This window comes from Myotis daubentonii, chromosome 16 (assembly GCF_963259705.1).
Source record: "Myotis daubentonii chromosome 16, mMyoDau2.1, whole genome shotgun sequence".
In the NCBI taxonomy this organism is placed as follows: Eukaryota; Metazoa; Chordata; class Mammalia; order Chiroptera; family Vespertilionidae; genus Myotis; species Myotis daubentonii.
In genome coordinates this window covers 9,622,678-9,643,700 of record NC_081855.1, presented here as the reverse complement: position 1 = coordinate 9,643,700, position 21,023 = coordinate 9,622,678, and the positions used below count along the sequence as shown (strand labels likewise).

Here is a 21,023-nt window from a genome sequence, read left to right as displayed (position 1 = left end):
ATCACAGATAGTTGGGTGACCCTGGGCCCCACTGCTCAGCCCTGGGGTTTCTGCTCTGGCTTCAGCCAGGACAGGGACCCATAACAGAATCTCCAGTCTCTTTATGACATGAGAAAAGAGCTTAGCCCTGGGCCCCGAAAGCATCACATATGAGTAAGAAAAAGGACCAATTAGCACAACCACACCGCTGCTGCAGACCTATCCCCTATCTGGGCACCCAGAGAAAGCTTTAGGGGAGCACACTACAGGGTCCCTACAAAAACTCTATGAGGTTGCTCCTTGATTCACCTCATGTTCTTAGAAACAAACACTGAGAGGGATGCAGTGATCTGAGAGTTCACAGCCAGCAAGGGGCCAAATGACCACTGTGCTGTGGAGGGGCAGGTTGCTCACCTTGTAAATAGTTGGTACAGCTGTTGGGTGGCATCAAATGTTCTGTGGTAACCTGAAGAGGTAGGGACCTAGGTGGGTTGCTGCTCAGCAAGGAGGGCACCGGTGTTTCCACCCCGTGTGCCTGTGTGATCTGCACCGTACAGCTCTTTTTTGTTATGTCGCCCTGTGAGACCGGAGTTCATTGGGAACTATAAGTGGATGGTGCTGGGGCCACTTGGTTGGTTGGCAGCTGGGGTCCAAGGCTGGGCTGGCTGGCCTCCGAGTTGTGCTCCGGATGCCCCAATGGGAGGCCAGCCCTTTGCCTCTGGCCGCCCAGCTCTGAGTCTGGGCACAGGCTGGTGCCGGCTCCCAGGGTTAAACTGAGCCCAGGTTTCCAGGAAGGGCAGGTCTCCAAGACCAGAACCCTTCTCACTGACAGTGCTGGGGGTTCTGAGGCCAAAACCCACCTTCCATGATGCTCCATCTCAACTATGATCTCCTGACTCCCACCTGCCGGAGCTTTCTGGTTATTAAACAGAGCATTTGGGGGTCTGAGCGAGGGCAACCCCCTTAGGTTCCAGGCTGTGAGCGCATTCAAACTCAAAACAGTTTCTCTGTGTTTCCAGGGTCTGTGTCTATAGTAAACTGAACTGTTCACAGAAAGCAGCTGGGTCCTCCTGGGCTTGGCCCAGGCAGAGTGAAGGGCAGGGGGAGGGGCGGGGCTAGAAGGTGGAATTGTTGTGTTCGAAGATGCAGACTAGGAAGTGTTTGACGTGGGAGGACCATCGGGCTGCCAGCTGGAAGAACGTCACGTCGTTCCACTCCACGCCGTCAATGAGGACCCGCTGCCTGTGCTCCTGGTTCTTGGCTGAGCAGACCAAGCGGCCGATGCCCTGGATGCACTGGCTGTTGGGCTCCAAGTCCGTGCCCTTGTCCTTCTGCGACAAAAACATCACCTTCTTTTGCTTCTCCTTGGTGATCACAGTCATGGCCATTGTGGGCGTGGCTGCAGCCTCGCCGCTGCTGGGCAGCCTGCTGACCTGGAGAGACTGGAAGGTGCCCCGGAGTGTGTTTTTGGTGGCAGGCAGGTCTTCCTTCTCCCCGCTCCTCTTCCTGTTTGTGGGCTGGGCTGCCGTCCAGTAATCCACCTGCAGCTCCATCAGCTCAGCACCCACATTCTGGCCGGGGGAGGACAGGCCCCCACTCACTGACCACAAGGAAATTAGCTTGTGTGTGGCCTCCCTGGCGGTGGACAGAAGCACATTGGAGCATGAGGGGACGGCTTCAGCTGAGTCTCCTGACGTGGCTGGAATTGGCTCCACTCTTCCAACTTTCACTGCCCCCACAAAGGGAATGAACTTCTGCAAGGACAGCTCGTCCGGGCTCTTCGGCTTAGAGATGAGCATGGCCTCTGCGATGGGCAGCTGGAGGACACAGTTGGCCCCTGTGAGGTACGCTCTGATTTTCAACACAATGTTCTGCACAGCATCCTGGGCCTCCAGGTGGTAGAACAGTTCAGAACAGTTCCCACCAGGCCAAGTCCCGTAAGAGTTTGTAGTAGCGGCAATCCACGGAGCCCAGGTACCTGGCCAAGGGGTGGGAACCCAGCGGGATGACCAGGAAGCACATGTAGTCTAGCCATGACCAGGAAGCACATGTAGTCTAGCCAGTCCGGGGCCTTGTGGGACAGCTGCTCCACAAAGACCCGCAGCACGGTGCTGAAGTAGTGCTGATCCCCCGCCACCGCGATCTTCACTGGCATGGTGGCCTCGGTCTTGCAGTTGCGGTATCTTTGTATCCAGGAGATGATGGAGCTGAAGGCCTCCTGGACATCCACCATGGAGGCGGTACACACGGCGGGCAGCGTCTGCAGGACATCCGACAGGGACTGCCCCTGCCTGTCGGAGGTGTTGATGAGGATGATGTTCTTGGGTAGATAGTCGTTGGACATGAGGCTGTCGTTCAGTTGGTCGAACACAGTCTGACTGGGAACCTGCAGTTGGCTCTGTGGGTCTGCACAGCGCTCCTTGATCAGGCTGTTGGCCGACTCATTCAGGGACCTGCTCCAGCCCCGGCGGGCGGGCTGCTTCCCCTTGGAGCTGGTAGAAGGGATGACCAGAGACTCGGTCTTGGTGGTGCGCCTCTTAGTGAGCATGCCCTGGGCAGAGGTCCCTGCCTCCGGGCTGTCCCCAGGCTGTGCCGGCTGCTCCCCAGGTTTGGGCATGCTGTGAGCCACCCAGTCGGAGCCACTGTCGCTTGAAAGGCTTTCACAGTATAATTTGGGCCGGTGGGTCCTGAGGACTCTGTCATCCTCCTCCATATCTGGGCTGGACAGGCTTTCAGAATATGACATGAGCTCAGGCATGGGAGGGGTTGGGAGACGGTCATCATCCTCCATGTCTGAGCCACTGTCCATGGGGCACACCACGCTCTGAAACAGAAAGGCCAGGTCCTTGTCCACATCGGGGACTTCCTCCTCAGACTCCTGCTCTGAGTCCAGGACCTCCAGCGTCATTTGGTACCTGTGCAGCCACTCTGCGACTCTCTGCTGGTAGTGCTGTTGCTTGATGGTGGACCTCCTCCTTCCTATCGGTTTCTCCAGGTCCAAGTCATCCTCGTCCAGGTCATGCCTGTAGGCCGCATTGTAGCTGACCTCCAGCTCAGAGCAGACGATCTCAGACTCTCCCTCACAGAAGTTATGCGTGGCCTCCACCTCGGTGCTGGCCGGCATGGCTTTGTCCAGGTGTTTGATGGTCTGGCTCGATTGGGAGAAGATCCAGCTCTTGACCACCTTGGTGGGTGGGGTGCTGTAGGCCATCGAGTCAGAGGCACTGCCACTGAACAGCTTGCCACCCGGGCCCTGGGTCTTCCCGGGCATGCCGGCCAGCTGAGGAGGCTCCTTCTGGCTCTGGGCACTGTGTAAGCTCCTCGTCTCCGTCTGCCAGCTGGAGTGTGCCAGGCCTTCAAAGTATTGTCTGGTCTTGGGCTTGGTGTTGCTGAGGATGCTGCTATCGTCCTCCATGTCTGGGCCACTGTCGCTGGGATGCTGAAGGGTGTCATATAGAAGGTCCAGGTCCTCCTCCACCTCAGGGACATGCTCCTTAGGGTCCTGATCCGAGTCCAGGACCTCTTCTGACATGTGGGACCTGGGAAGCAGTGCCATGACTTTCTGCTTCAAGTTTTGTTGCCTGCATTGCTGCTGCTTCTTGGGCTGCCCCAGGTCAAAGTCAGCTTCTTCCAGGTCCTGCCTGTGTGTGAGATTGTAGCTGGCGTCCAGCTCAGTGAAGCTTTCAGATGTCCCCTCCATGTGGCTATCCATGGACTTGGCCTTGGGGCTGGCCTGCATGCTGCCATCCTCGTCGCCGATGGGCTGACTGGATAGGGAGGAGATCCAGATCTCAGCCACCGTGATGGAGGACCCCTGGATCCTGCTGCTGAGGCTCAGCACCTGGCCACCCTCAGGTGGTCGCTGCATCAGCTCCGCCATGTGGATGGCCCCTGTGGCCAGTGTCCTGTAGCCCAGGATGGTCCGGTTGTGATTGCACTTCCTCTGCTGCAGCATGATCTGCAGCTTGTTGCCTTTTCTCTTAAGGAAGTGGGGGTACTCCAGGGAGAAGGTCAGCGCCAGGTCAGTCTCCACTGGTCCGCTGCTGGGCAGCACAATCTCATGGGATCTCAAGATGCCGTTGGCGCCCTGCATCTGCACTGCTATCACCAAGGAGACGAGCTCCTTCTCCAGCCCCTTCAAGACCACCAGCTTCTTTAACGTGAAGCTGCACAATCTGGGCACGCAGCCAGGTCTGGAGCAGTCCACCTCCCAGGTAGACAAGAAAGTCATGGGCACTGGTGTGTTGAGCACAGTGGGCGAGCGGGCCAGGCCCGCAGGTGGCGAGGAAGCTTCAGCTGCTTCCAGCGTACAGGTACTTGCTGGTTTCTCCCCCTGTGGTGGGACAGAGGAGGGACATGATTGGTGGCAAGAGGTGGGGCACAGGTGATCGAAGGAGAGAGTAAATGACAAATAGTCACACGCTCATCTGTGACTCGCACAGGTAAGGCCTGCATGGTGGCCTTTCAAACTCAGAGACCTAAATTAACCTCACAGTTAGCCTGAAATTAAAACTTGTTATCTAAACGCAGTTTATGGTGTGTAGTCATATGCGAGGCCAGTGTCTTCCCTGAGAATGGTCAATCTTTACCTTAACTGGGCCTGTCTGTTGTCTTTTGGCATCTGTGATACATACCTTTGGAATGTTAAAGGAATTTTCCTTTTTCTCGTCACCTAGGAGCACAGGCACTGCTCTGTGCTCTGCAGAGACCACAAAGCTGCTCATTGCTATTGAGTTCATTGCTTACTATCCTGTGTGCTCCTGTATGAGAGAGGTATGTGTCTCTCGTTTTACTTTTTATCTAATCCCAGAGATTTCCCTGCTTTGCTTTCTCCTGCCTCCCTAAGCAATGGATTTCATGTGACCCACATACATCTTCACTTTTGATTGTATGTGTAAAAGCAGGTGCAATCCTGCCATTCTTGGAGCACTACCTCAATACAGTGAGATTTTGTTTTCCGGCCACTGTTGACAGTTGGGCTCCAATAAACTCACAAGAATTCTGCACAGGGTTGAATGCTGCTTACATTGCTATTTACTTGGCTTACTGTGGCAGGATTCCAAAGGTCACACAGGACCGCCCTGCAGACCCAGACACGGTGCTGGGATCCAGCAAAGGGCCCGTTGGGCCACCAGTTCCCTGCCTGTCAGGTGCATTTGGCTAAGTTGTCTCTTGAATCCAGAACCTTCCTTTGCTTGTGATAGTGAGTTCGACTTTAGTTAAGCTGTATTTTTAAATCCACAAGGTGGAACTAAGGTTAAGTGTTGACAGAATCAAGGCTAAGGAGAGACCAGAGGAAACATGGGTGGCTGGTTTTTGACTCTGGGTTTTCATTTGGATTTGCTTTCTGAGAGTCTGAGCAAAAAACCTTCACTGTATAAGTGAGAGCTGACCTTACTCAGCTCCAAAGGCACACATCCTCCTTCTGACCTGAATCTTGCCTGTTCTTAAGCAACTAAGAATCTTTGTGGAGGTGTCAGAGGTCATTCCTCACGCCAAGCAGGAGCCCCATAGAGAAATTCCAACTCAACTCTAATTCACCTGACTGGCTCCTCCGGGGAGAGCCCATAAGGTCAGGTCCACCAGCATTCCCAGCCCTTCCTGAGGTTTTTGTTTTTATTTATTTATTTATCCTCACTCGAGTATATTTTCCCCATGGGTTTAGAGAGAGAGGAAGGGAGGGGGAGATACAGAGAGAGAGAATGAGAGAGACATCGATTGGTTGCCTCCCCTAGGTGCTCCAGTAAGGGCCAGGGATCAAGCTGCAACCAAGGTACATGCCCTTCACCTTGAATCAAACCCAGGACCTCTCAGGGCCTGCATTCTACTCATGGAGCCAAACTGGCTAGAGGCCTTCAGGTCGCTTTAGATAACTGGGAGAGAAGCCGAGGCACAAAAGAGGGGTGTGAGCATAATGGAGCTCAACCCAGAGCAGCACACTTCGACCCACTCCATAACATCCCTGGAAAACTTGCTCAGATTCTGCAAATATAAAATAACAACAATAACAATAAAAACAAACACACCTGTAATTAACATGGGAAGTTGTGCCCCCAGGGCTAGGACCTCCCAGACTCCAGCCCTCATTAGCCCCTGATAGGAAGCCTTTTCTTGCAAGTGCTTTACAGAAATGGGCAGATTTAACTTGAAAATATCAACTGAAAAATGGCCAAGATAAATAAATTTTTTGCAGGAAAAAAAAGAAAACTAGAAATATGCTGGCCCCAAAATGAAAATGACTGAATAGGAAGCATATCTTGATTTGGAAATTAGAAGGTTCTCAGGAGAAGCATGGAAAATTCTTTTAAAAAATAAATTAATGAGAAATTTTAGAGACCATCTCTGACCTCTCCTGAAGCGAATAAATGCTAACAACCCATTCTCCCCCTTCTATAGCAAGTCCACTACATCTTTTGCTCTCTGAGCTTCCTTGTCCAGATGTGTTCTTTCCCTTCCCTTCTTCCTTCCCCTTCTGTCTCCTCCACTACCCCTCCCTACTGACTTAAGGGAAATGAGAATAGGAATTCTACCAGCTCCCTTTGGAGAAAAGCTGCTCTCAGCCAGAGCGGAACCAACAATTGTTCTCCATTTTCTCTATGGCCCTGATTGGCTCCCAGAGAAATATCACTGTTAGAACGTGTAATCCTGGCTATTCTAACCTATCGCAATTAATATACTCCTGGTTTCTGGGAGCAAAAGCAAGAGAATTACTAAATAAGGTTGTAAGAAAACTCCTATAGAGAAGTCTGCCCACTCTAGGGATAGAGGAAACTGAAATAGGATGTAGAAAAAGTAAACAAACATAAGAAGCATAGGGTTGCTCCAAGAGTGTTTCCCCTTCTCACTGTTAGATTGGGAGAACTTGAAATTATCATAAAAAGGGAAGCTCTAAGACTCCTGTAGATACTGGCGCTATCTTATTGTTCTTAACCGCACCCACTAATTGCTTTCTCCATCTGACTAAACCTTCTGTACAAAAATGTCTGCTTTTTAATCAAAACCTGTTTCCTTTCAACTAGGGGTTGTTATGGATATATATATATATATATATATATATATATATATATATATATATATATATATAGTTTGCTAATCAAATCTTTCCCAATTCACCTGATAGGTGAGGTTTTTTTTTTCTTTTATATGAAATCAGTGATGCCTACATATCTTTCCACAGAATAGTTATACATTTAGAATAAATGAACCAGATACTGAACCAAAATGGAAAGTAATGATTTTAAAGGAACCTTCCATGAGGAAACTAACCTTGAGACTGAGCAAAGGTTTGGTAATCATCTTTTCTTTATTAGTATCTTCCACGAGAGCCTGAGAGATGGCTTAACAGGGTACCCACCCTACTCAGAATGTCTCCAGACAGCTCAGAGACATGCACACATGTCTCTAACACTGGGCTTGCTCATGTGTCTCTCTATAGATGCGGAACCAGCCCACAGTGACTTGAGAGTCCTCTTATGGAGTACATATTCACCAAGTGGGAGAAACTTGACCCTGAGAAACTCAAGAAAGAAGCCAATCTTCTTTTGTTACACCACCTACCTGGTCCCAGTATAGAGTGGGTAATAGAGAGGTTTGGCACCATTAGTTTTAAGACTATCATGCAGCTAGAACCTGTATTTCATTCCCAAGGGAGATGGACAGAGGTTTCCTATACCTGAAAGCCTTTATACCTCTCAGAGGTGTGTGCTTTCTGGAAGCTAGAAAAATGTTCCCAAATTGAAAGAAACATTCCAAAAATGGACAAATGAATTGGTCAGTCCCTTGCCAACATTTGGGTGGCAACCCAGTCCCTGGGGTATTGAAAATGACTATCCTTGTTTTATGAATTAAGTTTTCAAGGGGCCAGAGGTTTGGCTGCAGAAGCAATTCAAAGCCCACCAAATCCTTTTACCTTCCCCAAACCACCCCCCTAATTCATTTCAGAAACTTATAGATAACTAGAGGCCCAGTGTAGGACATTCATGCACTGGGGGTGGGGGTGGGGTCCCTTAGACAGGCCTGCCCCCTTTAGCAGTCTGGGAGGCCTCAGGGGCTGTCCAACTCACGGCTTAGGCCCGCTCCTCACCTCCCCCTAGGCCCCCACCCCCAGTGCACTGACCAAAAGGGGGCAGCTCCTGTGTTGAGTGTCTACCCCCTCGTGTTCAGTGTGCATCATAGTGACTGTTCTGCCATTAGGTCGATTTGCATATTACCCTTTTATTATATAGGATTGGCTTCATGCAACCAAAGTCCCAGAACCTTTGAAGTGATAATACCTGAGTTCATTTTTTAAAATAAAACTACAATTCTCTGGAAGGTATGTCTTATCCCAAAAGAAGAAAAAATACCTCCCCAACTACACAAATCACTTTAGCTTATTTCAACTATTTCTTTCTAACTTAGTAAATTTTAATGAAAGTTATTGAATAACTAGATATTTTGAAATAACATGAAATACTGAAACATTTATTGCAAGGCAAGTTAACCTGCTTTGGGGTTTTTTAATACAGAAGGTTTATAAAATGGATTTGCAGCTGTTGGTATAATGACTTGTGTTTTGTTGAAGATGTGTTTCTTGGAAGTGAGAGTGTGATTAAAATATGTTCATTGACGTCAATCTAAGGCATGCTGGTTGTTCCCTTTTGTGCTTATCATTGGGGAAATTAAGGCTCCTAAGAGTTAAAAGTTCCAGGTAAGTTGGAGAAATTACATAGTTGTGATAATGAAAGGCTTGAGGTAGGGAGAGTCATATTTGAAGGAAAAGGACAAATGTAAGTTTCTGTAAGGAGAGTTATTTCTGAATGGGTAAGAAGGTTTGTGAAAGTTGAGAAAAGGTTTGTAAAAGGGGGTACACAGGCTATAAAATTTTGTGAAAGTTTTAACTTTATAAAAAAAATTCTTGCATTTTCTCTGTGAAAATTAGTAATTCAAATTATGTGTATGGTGTGTATGTGATGTGTTCATCTATGTGTATATGTGGTGAATTTTCAGCCTCCAGATGGCATTACTAGTAGATAGTCTTTTATTGGCCTAAAAAGATTAAATACTTATGTAAATTAAGGCGAATTCTGTAGTCTGGACAAAATATTTAATATTAAAACTGTTTCTAAGTGTGTTAATGTCTTTTAGAGTTATTACCATAAGTCTGTGTTTGCTTTCCTTCGATTTACAAAAAGTCCAGGCTGTAAGCTTTTGTGTATGTATATTTGCAACCTTCACAAAGTTTCCAGTTTAAGAGACTTTTTAAACCAGCGGTTCTCAACCTGTGGGTCGCAACCACTTTGGCGGTTGAACGACCCTTCCACAAGGGTCACCTAACACCATCCTGCATATCAGATATTTACATTACGATTCATAACAGTAGCAATATTACAGTTATAAAGTAGCAACGAAAATAATTTTATGGTTGGGTCACAACATGAGGAACTGTATTTAAAGGGCCAGAAGGTTGAGAACCACTGTAATTTAGACAAAAGAATGACTTTGAGTTAATTCCAATGTGCCCTTGAAGACTTCAAGGATTTGTTCTGTATCCTTATTGAAGGAATGTTTTTAAACTAAATTAGGCCTATTTTATATGTTTGAAATTACATGGGATGCTTCGCTAAATAAAAAAAAAAATAAAAATGACTAATCTATTTGTGGACATATGCTTTCATTAAAATGGATGTTCTAAAGATTTCAACCGGCTGCATGAGGGACCCACCAAGATTCAAAGAAAAGTTCAAATAGGAAGCTCTCAGGTGTTACAGTTCACTTGTCAGCGACACCAGTCCAGCCAAGAGGGATGGTCCCCTGTGAGGGCGTCTGGCAGTGAGACTCCAGATATTTGTGGCGCAAACATTGGAAGTTTATGAATTATTTCTAATGCTCAATACAAGAAGCCATGGACAATGTTTTAAAATCTTACATATTATTTGTTCTTCTATATTGAAATTATGTATTGAATCTAAATATACATATACTTACATATATTTTATATTATGCTCTCTCATTTTACAGTAATTATTCTTTTCCAAAAATTATACTCTTAAAATGTTAAAGCTTACTAAACAAGCAAAGTTTATTTTATCAATTGCATTATAATCAAATCTATAACCATGCCACTTTGTTTTGTCATTCATAGAAAGTTATTGTTTTACTCTACTGCATTTTCAAATATGTTACATCTTTAGAAAAATCCATGAAAATCACTCTGACTTACTCTAAATTAAGGTTTCTAAGCAGGTCACATCTTTGAACTGAATGAAGAAGTATAGAACTCCAAGGAATAACTGAATTTATGAAAATACTGGCAAATAATCAGGATAAACAAAAAAATGGGTATGGGACTAAATGAAGTGAAGATGATTATTGTTGTTATGACTCTGTCTAAAATACTGCTGACTTTTAAAATTTTTGTTTTCAAAATATAAGGAAAACTAGAAGCAGACATCCCACATTACTATCCATGACTCACTAAGGTTATCGGGACTGATAAATTAGTGACATTCATTTCACAGTACTCCCGAGAGACAAAGACGTCAAAGATCAAAACTTACAACCAGGAGATTTTTGTTTATTGAAACACATTCATTAAAGCCTCTCTCCAAAGTGTTAAAAAGGACCTTACCTTATTAGAGGCCTAACCACAGGTGGACATCTGTCTGTGACACTGGCCTCCATCCACCACGGACATTGAAGACTTGTCAAGGACTAGAAACCACTGACCATGGGGGCTGACAGCTTCCCCAAGAAGTCAGCAAGGCCTGGATGCTGACAAATTACTGCTGCTCAAACCTTGTTCTTACATCACTTCATGGTTTTAGAGTAAGTCCTATATGCTGGAACTGCTAAGTACTAGAGATCAGTAATGCTAAAGTGTTTTCAACAACATTCTAATGGAATACAGAAACATGAGAACAATGACCTGATGTGGTTCCCATAGTACAAGTGGACTTAAGTAGACAGCAAGGGGACATTTCTTTGTGGGGAAGTATTGTGTGTCCACTTCCAAAGAGAATTACTAATGAGCAATTGACATTTCTAGACTGTGGAGATACATGATATTAACTAAGCAGGTGAGCCGTTGAAAAACATTTCAGACAGAGGGAAGAATTAGAAATATTGAATTGAGTCAGGAAACAATAAGGGATGTGGGGGTTGCAAGTACTGGGATCATCAGGAGGTTGGTTCCCAGGACAGGAACATGGATGGCAGAGCAGAGAGGAAATCAGACACCAGCTCTGAGAGCCCTGGCATGATGGTCCCTAGCAGTGACCCGCAGTCCTGGTGCAGGAGGAGAGAAGGGAAGCAGATCTTCCTGCGTTTGAGAGCAGGTGGAATGAGAAGGGGAAGGGAATGGACAATAGTGAGGAGAGAGTGAGATGTAGGTGGGGAAAAGCTCAGACATGTCCTAAATGATGACAAGCTGCAGAGTATGGTCAAGACAGGATGTCCCTAAAGTGGAGGGAGGTGATGGTCTCTGCACTGAGTTGCTAATGAAATGGTGAGAGTAGGAGTTGGACAAACATTCTCATGGATGAATCCCGAGTTCCTGCAGGTGGGACAGAAGGAGATTTTGGAGACAGTTGCCTAATCTGTCCCTAAATATGTGACCTGATTGAAGGGTTAGTAGGAGACTGTGAGCAGGAGGTAGGGAGTGACCCACCCAGATGATGGGATCTCCAGAAGGGGGTCTTCTGGAGCAAGAGAAGCATGTCTGGTGGTGGCCCTGTGTATACAGCTGAGTGCTGACTGGCCTCCTGGCACCATGGAGACACCCACATCTGTGGGAAGATCCAGTGTTTGCTCAGATAGCCCTTGTATCCTGCTTGTTTCTGAAATCCTCAGCTGTTAGCACCCTTTTGGATCTTGAAAGGCCCAAGGGTAATGACATGACTTTAGATGACAGATAAAGGGTCCAGTCATTCAAGATGCTCAGCATGAACTCCACTCCTCCCTCCGTGCCCTCTCCTCCCTGTTCCTCTTCAGTCCTGTCTGCTCACTGGGAACCCAGAGGTTGTCTGGAATGCAGGACTAGCTTTACTCCTCGTACCTGGTGCACCCATCACCAAGTGGTTTCCCCAGATCTCAACCCCTGGCTTCTAACAAACCATTGTGAGGTTCAGCTCAGCCAACAGGGTGACTCTCTTCCCTCTACAGGACACACAACAGGCTTAAACAAACACACAGATGCACAGTGAGAGGACACGCCTCAGGAGCCCAGGACACAGGACAAGAGATCCAGTCCTCTGGGCATAACAGAGTGTCTCATTCACAGTGACAAGTGCCCACGTGTCTGCAGTGCCCTCCACGGAACCCTTTTCATGACGCCCGTTCCCCTATGTTCTCAGGGTCGTGCTGGGGCTGAAGCAGGTAGGCCTGAGGCACTGTGTTGATACTTGCTTTCCTGCTCACTCACTGTAGTTTCTTGATGCTGAGATGCGGGTCCAGACTTGAGGAGGAAAAGCATGGCTGGGGCCAGCAGAATGCTTTGTGCTGCTCACCCCTGGGACGTGGCATGTTGTCTGCACTAGGGAGCAGCGGCAGCTGTGGAGAAAAGGCCCTGCTGAGAGTGGTGGTGACTTATGTTGGAGGCCAGAGGGAGGGTGCCCTCACGGCACCTTCCTGGGTCAATCCCCGTGCAAATTCCACAATTAGATTCACCAAGAAGTGGCAGTTTTGACAGCATATGTAGGCAAGGAAAGGAAGAAAATGGGCCATATCTGAGGAGAGGAGTCACTTTATCGATTCTCGGGTGTCTTGGAAGCTTAGGGTCGGGCAGGGCCCACTGCCTTCTCCTGAAAGGGTGCTTCTCTGTTGCTCTGATTGTGGTAGTTCATGGCTGTCCCCCCACCAAGGACAGAAACTCAGGAACACTGAACATGTCTTCATTCTTTCCCCTTTCCTTGAAGATATGGGACAAGTCATTTTTTCAGAACAGCTTCAAATCTAAGGCTAAGGTGACAGAGTGCACAGGCCCAGTTCCACTGGGTTATGAAATGGGAAATCAGGGAAGATGACAGTAAACAGACTGTCAGGTTCTGATAGCAAGGAAGTGGGGTACACAAGTCTTTGGAAGGTACACAAGTCAGTCATGGTGATAATATGTTCTCTTCTTGGATCTACAGAAGCAGCTCCAGAGTAAGATCAAGGAACACCTAAAGAGGAAACACCAACTCTGGTGCCTTCTCCAGAGCCAGAGCAGGCTCCAGGCACAGGTGTCACTGAACTTCCAGATGTGCTACCACCTGCTGCATTGTAAACAGTAAACAGTAAACAGTGGCCAAGTCAGAGCAGCCTCCTTTCTCTGTAGGCGCTGAGCTGAGTGTGGGTGGGCAGGACAATGGTGACTGTCACAGACTTCACATGACGGGGCAGTTGCTGAGACTGGAGGTAAAGCCCCTTGAATAACACAGCCTTTTCTTTCCATAAATAATAAGATGCCCGCTGTGCCCCTGCAAGGCCTTGGGGTTTGCACCAGTGAAAAAATTGGCCCTCAGGACTCCTATCTCAGAAGACACAGTTGTAGGGGGCCACACCTTCCTACCTCACACTCCTCTAACCAGAGATGTGCCAGCAGCCAGCCTGGTTCGCTGGAGATGTCCTGCCAGTCAACCTCCTCCAACGTCCCTGGTTCCAGAGATTGTTCTGCAGTCTTATGTGTAGACCACTTGCTACCCAAAAATCCATATGGGGCAACATGAGACAGATGTCTCTAATACATCATGCGAGGTCAGAGACACTTTGCACAGACCTTTATACATGGAGGGAGGGAGAAAGGTAGGGATGGAGGTGCACATACAAGGTGTAATACGTGATTTTACGTGTCTGTGCCACAAGTAACAGCTGCCAGGCGAGGATCATCTTATTTTTGTAACTTGGAGAGTATTTACATTAGTTTCCAAATTAAGTTGAAGAACATAATCAAGTGAATATTCCTCAGAGAAATCCTCCAAGTTCAAGAAGCATATTCTGAAGAAAGTGAACTTGTCAAATTTGGAAGTAGGTCAAGGTCATTGTCATAAGCTGCAATGACTGCCCTCCAGTGGCCGAGTGAGACATGGCACACGTGTTGTGGGGCTCCTGGTTCTGTCAGCATTGGAAGCAGAAACCAAACTGAGCCTTTGCATGGGCTTGCCTCCAGACTACAATAAAATAGTAAGAGTCAATCTTTTGGGGTACCTTCTAGTAGAAGTCATTGTCCCGTCATTTCACACTAGGAAAACACAGTCTTTGTCCCAAGTCTGGTATTTCAAGGAGTCTGTATTGAGCTCCTGAGTCAGGCCCTGGGTTCCAGGACAGAAAAGCCAGGCAAGGTCCCAGGCACTGGACTTGAGGGTAGGGGCAGGGAAATGTGGGGATAATGGGTGCACATCACCCTGCCATATGTTGGTTGAAAAAATAGTACATAAATCAAAAGCATATTGATAGAAGCCTTCAGATTAAACAAGAAACATTTCAGATGATTGGATCATTCCCCCTCAAGCTATCTTTCACCTACATGTAAACACAGTTATTCCTAACATGGGGTCACCCTATATTCCCACTCACCATTCATTTAACATGAATATTATCCCTGTTCTTTAATAATTTTGAACCTATGATTGCACAGCTGAATAGCACTTCTTATGATACATTGTACATAACTGACCTGCTGCCTACCTCTTGGCCAATCACATCTGTTTGTCTCTTCAAAGTGCAGTTTGACAGCTATGAGCTCCAGGTAGCTTCCAAATGTACAACCATAAACTATCCCTCCAGAGCACACGCACCACATTCGTTACCCTTAAAGTGCCAGCACTTCATGCTATGTCTTATCTCCTTGAGATCAGAAGCTTGTCCCAAGCCAAGATTCTGCTCAATCAGACCTCCATCCAGCTCTTACCACAGCGCTTGGCATATGGTAAACAGTCCGTAAAGACGTGAACAGCACCATAATTCTAAACGAGTTCCTCATGGTGTCAGAGAACTTTAATTGTCCATCAAAAACAATTCACCCAAGTTGGGGAGCACACCTGAATGGCACAACCCAGCCCCCCTTGGTGCCCTCTGAGCTGCTGTTGTCAGTGGGACAGGACCAGAACTGAGGTGTGCTACAGCAGACCGGGCAGATACAATCCACTGGTCTAGATGTAATGACCTTGTGGGGGAGGAGAAGCAAAGCAGACACAGAGAAGGTGACAACTGGAAGGGAAGAGAGGTTGGAGGCACTACCTAGATGTGACAGTCCTCCTCCTACTTTAGCTCCTACCCACCAATGAGCCTGAATAGCCCTAAGAAGCACTTGTTGCAATAACCCATTGTGCAGGCAGGAGAGATACAGGCCCTGACAGGTACTATGACTTAATGCAGGATTATGAAGAGGTAAGAATGAGGGGGTGAGCCTGACCCCAGGTCTGTCTCCTCAACTCTGGGACCTTGGCTGAGATTAGGCCTTCTAGGGTGCTGGGAAGAGGGGCGTGGTGGGGGCAACTATGTACAGATATGGTGTTTCCCAGAGAACAGGGATCTGCAGATAGCAGCCCACAGGTCTATTTGCAGAACTGTTAGTAGATGAGGGGACTCAGGGAAGACAATCCCTGGAATTGAGGTCACTTCTCAATAGAACTGGGGACCCTTATAAACAGGCACATACATTCTAGCAACAACCCAACCGCCAGCTCACTTGCCAAGAGGCGTTTGCCAGTGCAAGATCTTCTCTTGCTTTGTTCCCAGTGACTGGTGCTCTTGCTTCCGGAGACCCCACAGTGAGAGCTTTTCCAGATGGTGGAGACCTTGATTCAACCCTCGTCCCTGTTCTCTCTGGCCATTTTCCAGAATATGGCCTAAGGTAACACAGGCGGCCTTGGCCAGACCAATCCTGGCTAGGCCACCTCTGTGCACCATCCCTTGGCAGCCCACATTGTTACAGAAAAACCGGAGAAGAACCAAAGAACGCTCTGAGAGTTTGGAGTTACACTTTATTCACTGAGGTGGGCTTAGGGAAATGAATCCAAATTCTAAGCACTGCTACAAGCAGAACTTCCCTTTTTATGGAAGAGCCAGCCCGTTGTCTGCTTGCTGGTGGCGGCCTTGAAAACTACACAGTTCTATCCAATTAAAAATGCACCTGGCATGGCATTGGGTGTATCTAGTCTCTGGCCTACAAGGTCAGACAGCTAAGTTTATCTCCCCCATTATTCAAGCAAGCTAAAGCAGGCTAGAAAGCAAAGTTATATTTTGAATAAGAGGCCATCTAAAGAATAGCAGAGAATTCCAAACAGTAGTTTTACAAAATAGAGGTGTGCCTTCACAACATAGCCCCCAGTGCAGGAAGAGGCTGCTGTATGATGGATAACCTGGCAGTTCTGTCATGGTCACACCCAAGGACTGGCAGGCAGATGGAGATGGGTTTCCAGAGGAATCTCTTATCTGTGCCAATGGGAATGTTAGGCCCTCAGGCTGTCATGCCTTTTCCTCCCCTTTGAGGGTCTAAGTGGATCATGGAGTGTATGTGTGTGTGTGTGTCTGGAGTGGAGGGTCACAGGGACCGAGAACCAGCAAAAGAGGCTTTTCTGGTGACTGGGACCTGTATTTACAGAGCTCCGCACAGGACAGTGAAATGGAGCTGACAGATGGGGTCCTCAACTCCATGTTCCTACAAGGGAAACAGGTGTCCCATACATCCTCAAGTGTGCAGCACGGGCTCAGGATGAGTGTGGGTGCTGAGGTGACCCAGACTCAAGGACCCCATGCAGTCAAAGGGGTCCCTGGGTTCCAGAAGCTTCCCTGTTACTCCCCTAATATCCCTCCCAGATTCCAATTTCCAAAGGAATCTGGGTCCCCATCTCTTCTTCCGAACCCACTCTCGCTGTCCATCCTCTTTCAGATGAGATGCAAAGTCACTGTCCACATAGTGCTAGGAATATCAGAGGAGAGACTTAGTTCCATTTCACTTTATGCTCAGTCAAGAGTATTTTTGCATATTTCTACTTACTTTGCCTTTTTAATGCCCATCCCCGAGTGTCCATGTTGGCCTGACAATCCTTACAAACCTTCTCCCACTCTTACACATCATTGTGATTAGAAGGGATGCTTTTCCCAAAAGGACATGACTCAAGGTACCAAGTCTGTTGCTTTGCCATTTGCTTCCCCGAGGACCACATCCACTTGGCCCCTCCATGTCAGGAGCTGGAGCCTCCCTGGGCTACACAACATACCACGATGGGACCAGTTATCAGGGCTAGCGATGCATCTCTTCACTGCTGTGAGACCTGGACATCATCCCCTTCTGTTGCCATATCAACCATGTTGCCCTGAACATCCCACTTGTCCTAATGGCCTGACCCTCCTACCCCAGGAAAAGCCTCTGTGTTCTCATCTTCGAATGAGATGTTTTGACAGAAATCCCAGGACTGATACTGTTAATACAAGCATGTGCTGTCCATCCTTTGCTAAGAAAAGACCTAAGGTACTAATGTGTCTCACCAGTCCCCACCTCCAATTCTACTTTTCCTGTCAAGAATATTTTCTCCTGTCAATGTAGAAATTTTCAAACCTGTGAAGAATTGATGTGAATTTGAGCCAAAGTGTCACTAATTGCCAGGAAACAAAATCTCAATAGAAGCAGATAATGCTCTGGAGAATGGCAGTTTTGCACCTTATTTTATACATTACAGTTCAAACAGGAGACCTATATGGATTCCACGAAATCCATTAGTGATAGCTTAGGGAGGCTAGAGACAGCAAAGTGGGGAAACCTCTGGGATTAGATAAACAGCAAGATGATAGACACATACTTCTTTCACTTATGTGTGTGTAGGACAGTTAACAGTCAACAATGGACTCAGTGACAATGAGGGGGTGTGTGGTCTCTGCAGAGAGCAGAGTGGGGCATGTGCTTTCAGGAGTCTTAATTAAGGAAAGTTGTATTGACATTCCAAAGATATGTTATACTATAGGCAAAAAGACAATAGACAGGCTCAGGTAAGGTAACAATTGACCTTTGTCAGGGAAGATGCCGGCCTAGGACATGACTACCCACCATAAACTGATTTAGTTTAAAAGTTTTAATTTCAGAACATCATTTATGGTTACTTTAGGTCTCTGAGTTTGCAAGGTAGCCAGGTTGGCGTGTGCCCCCCTGTGGTCACTCCTGCCCCACCTCTTGCCACCAATCACTGAGTGTCTGGGGGTTCAGTTTGAGCTGTAGCCCCCAACCCATCTGGCAGTTTATGAGCTGCCTCTGATGGAACATGCTCCCTCTGTGCCCACACAGGTTGGAAATGAGACCTCTATGGGGCCTGCAGCCACAGCTTTTTCACCACCTGCAGAGCTGGACAGCATCCCCCCTGCCCACAACAAACAGGTGCCCATGAACTTATTGCTCCCTGGGAGGTGGATTGCCCCAGCTCCACCTCCACCTGTATGCCCAGGCTGTGAAACCTCACCTTAACCAAGCTGGTGGTTCTAAAGGCCCTTGAAAGGAGATCACCTCCTTAGTGATAGCTGTGAGAATTAAGGACTCAAAGTGCATCCTGAGGTCTGACCAGATTCTGCTGCCCCCCAGTGAGTTAGTGAAGACTGACCTGGAGCTGACCTTCTCCCTGCAGGACCCCCTCTCCCTCTAGGCAACAAACTGCAGATCATGCTGCAGCAGAAGCAACACCTTAAAAAACAGACCATCCAAGGGTACAAGATGCTCCCAATGGGTAACATAGACATGGCTGAGGTGATGCAGGGAGCCTCCGAGGATGGCCAGGTTTTGAGCCTCTACACAACCATCAGGGAGGCATCTGCCTACATGGCGGAGGTCAGCATCTACTCCCTGTCCAGCCAGTCCATGGATCCTGAAAATAACACTCAGCAGGCCCTCCCCAAAGCCAAATCCAGGGTTCAGTACACTGAGAGGGAAGATAAAAATCTTCCCTGAGCATCAGGCCATCCATGATCCTGAGCGGGGGCAGGACCTGGAAAAGGAGGACTGCGATGTGGGAGAAGCCGAGAAGCAGCACAAAAGAGTAGTAAGATCACCATTCATGACCAGGCAACAATGTTCCAACAAGAAAGATGGGATATAGCTGTTCTGGGTGCAAGTGTAGGAGAAAGACCTGGACCTGGAGTAGGAGTCTTCAGAGCATGTCCCTGAGCTGGCGGAGGACCTGGATATGCTGTATGACTCACTAGAAAACCTCAAAGACTGTGGCCCATGACAGTGTCCTAGGCACCCCGAAGCCCTGGCTCAGGCTATACCTGGAAGACCTGTTCCACTCCAGCTCTCAGATGCAGATGGAGAATATCCACAGTGCCAGAGCCAGAAGGAGCCTCCAAGTCCAACCCATGTGCCTGAGAAGATGAGCCACAAGCAACCAAGGCACTGTGTCTCAGGCTCAGTGGCCCACAGCACACCCACCCCAGGGAGAAACTGGCACAGCCCTAGCACTGACCAGAGACAGAGACCTCAGCCCTGGATGTGTCCACAGAGATACTGCCACCCTGTGTCACCAAGACCAAGTCTCTCATCACCTCCACCAGATCTCAGGGGAAGCCGGTGGGCTGCTGGGGCTGGAGCACATCCCGGAAGGAGCAGCAGGTGGGAGAACCAGGAACAAGTGGTCCAACAGACAGGACAGCAAGCACTGCTGAGACGTGCCCAGCCAGCTGTGCAGGGTCCAAGTGTGGGAGGAAGACCTGGACATGGAGCAGGAGTCTTCAGAGCATGTCCCTGAGCTGGCAGAGGACCTGGATATGCTGTATGACTCACTAGAAAACCTCAGAGACAGTGGCCCATGACAGTGTTCTCGGTACCCCGAAGCCCTGGCTCAGGCTATACCTGGAAGACCTGTTCCACTCCAGCTCTCAGATGGAGATGGAGAATATCCACAGTAGCCAAGTAGCCCCAGCACCTCTCATCGGGGTTCCAAATAAACTTCACCCTCACAGACAAAAGAAAGGACCTGCAAGATGCACACTGCTCAGGCTCCCCGCCTGGACAATCTGATCAAATCCCTGGTGCCCACCTTCCTGGGCAGTGACCCAACCTTCATACCCACCCACCATTCTGTGTTAATACAGAACATTTGCTACTAACAACCTGTGTGGGATCAACCATGTACCAGGTCAGCCCTGTCCCTCCACAACACAGCGGTCACTCAGTCACCTGCTTGCTGTGACTCTTCAGGTCACTGCAGCTCTCTGATCGTTGGTTCTTCTGAACACAGGGTAGACTAAGGCCCAGCCTCATAAGGTTATTGTAGGGACTCCAAGGGGTTCTCCCTAGAAAGAGCACACTGGGTGCCTGGACAGTGGAGAGGTCTGCTGGAGGGGCTATGGCTGTGCTAATTCTCCATTTTCTCTCCCTCTTGAAAACGCCTCTGCCTCATTTGTGATTCTCCTCTGGGCCTTGTACTAAGCTATTTTCTCCGTTGATAAAGAGATGAGAGATTCTATTAGGTACCTCTGTCCTGAGTGAAGCCAGATTAGAAACCCCAGGGGTGAGCAGTGGGGCTCCAGGGTCACCCAGCTATGTGAGATGGGGCTGGTTTGGGCTCATTCATTCAGCAAATATATTTGAAGCCCTGCCAGGTACAGACCCATGTCTCAGTACAGACCCGTGTCTAGGTACAGACCCATGTCTTGGCACAGACCCGTGTCTAGGTACAGACCCGTGTCTCGGTACAGACCCGTGTCTCGGTACAGACCCGTGACTCGGTACAGACCCGTGTCTCGGTACAGACCCGTGTCTAGGCAAAGACCCATGTCTCGGCACAGACCCGTGTCTAGGTACAGACCCGTGTCTAGGTTCAGACCCGTGTCTACGCACAGACCCGTGTCTAGGCACAGACCCATGTCTAGGCACAGACCATAATCCAGTGCACAGAGCAGACTCCAAGCCTGCACTGCAGAGCTTCCTTTTATTCAGCAGAGGTTCAGTCACACTAGGCTGCACAGGCAGGTATGTCCACAGGCTGGTTGATGTGACATCCTCCTGGCCTCCTGGTGTACCTCTGCATCTTCCCATGTATTGAAGAGGGTGGTGGACCTCTGTACCAGCAAAAAATGTTAGTGGGTTTAGAATCAGTGCC

The 21,023-nt window shown here is 48.3% G+C and overlaps 1 protein-coding gene across 1 annotated transcript; it reads right to left on the bottom strand.

The window, feature by feature from the left end:
• Window positions 1-1,094: 1,094 nt before the first annotated feature.
• LOC132219384 (phosphofurin acidic cluster sorting protein 2-like) lies at window positions 1,095-4,222 on the bottom strand. Its single transcript, XM_059671736.1, is given in 4 exon segments — window positions 1,095-1,901; window positions 1,903-2,040; window positions 2,042-2,636; window positions 3,219-4,222. Coding segments are annotated over 4 exon segments (2,532 nt in total). The 5' UTR covers window positions 4,211-4,222.
• Between the last annotated feature and the right edge of the window lie 16,801 nt (window positions 4,223-21,023).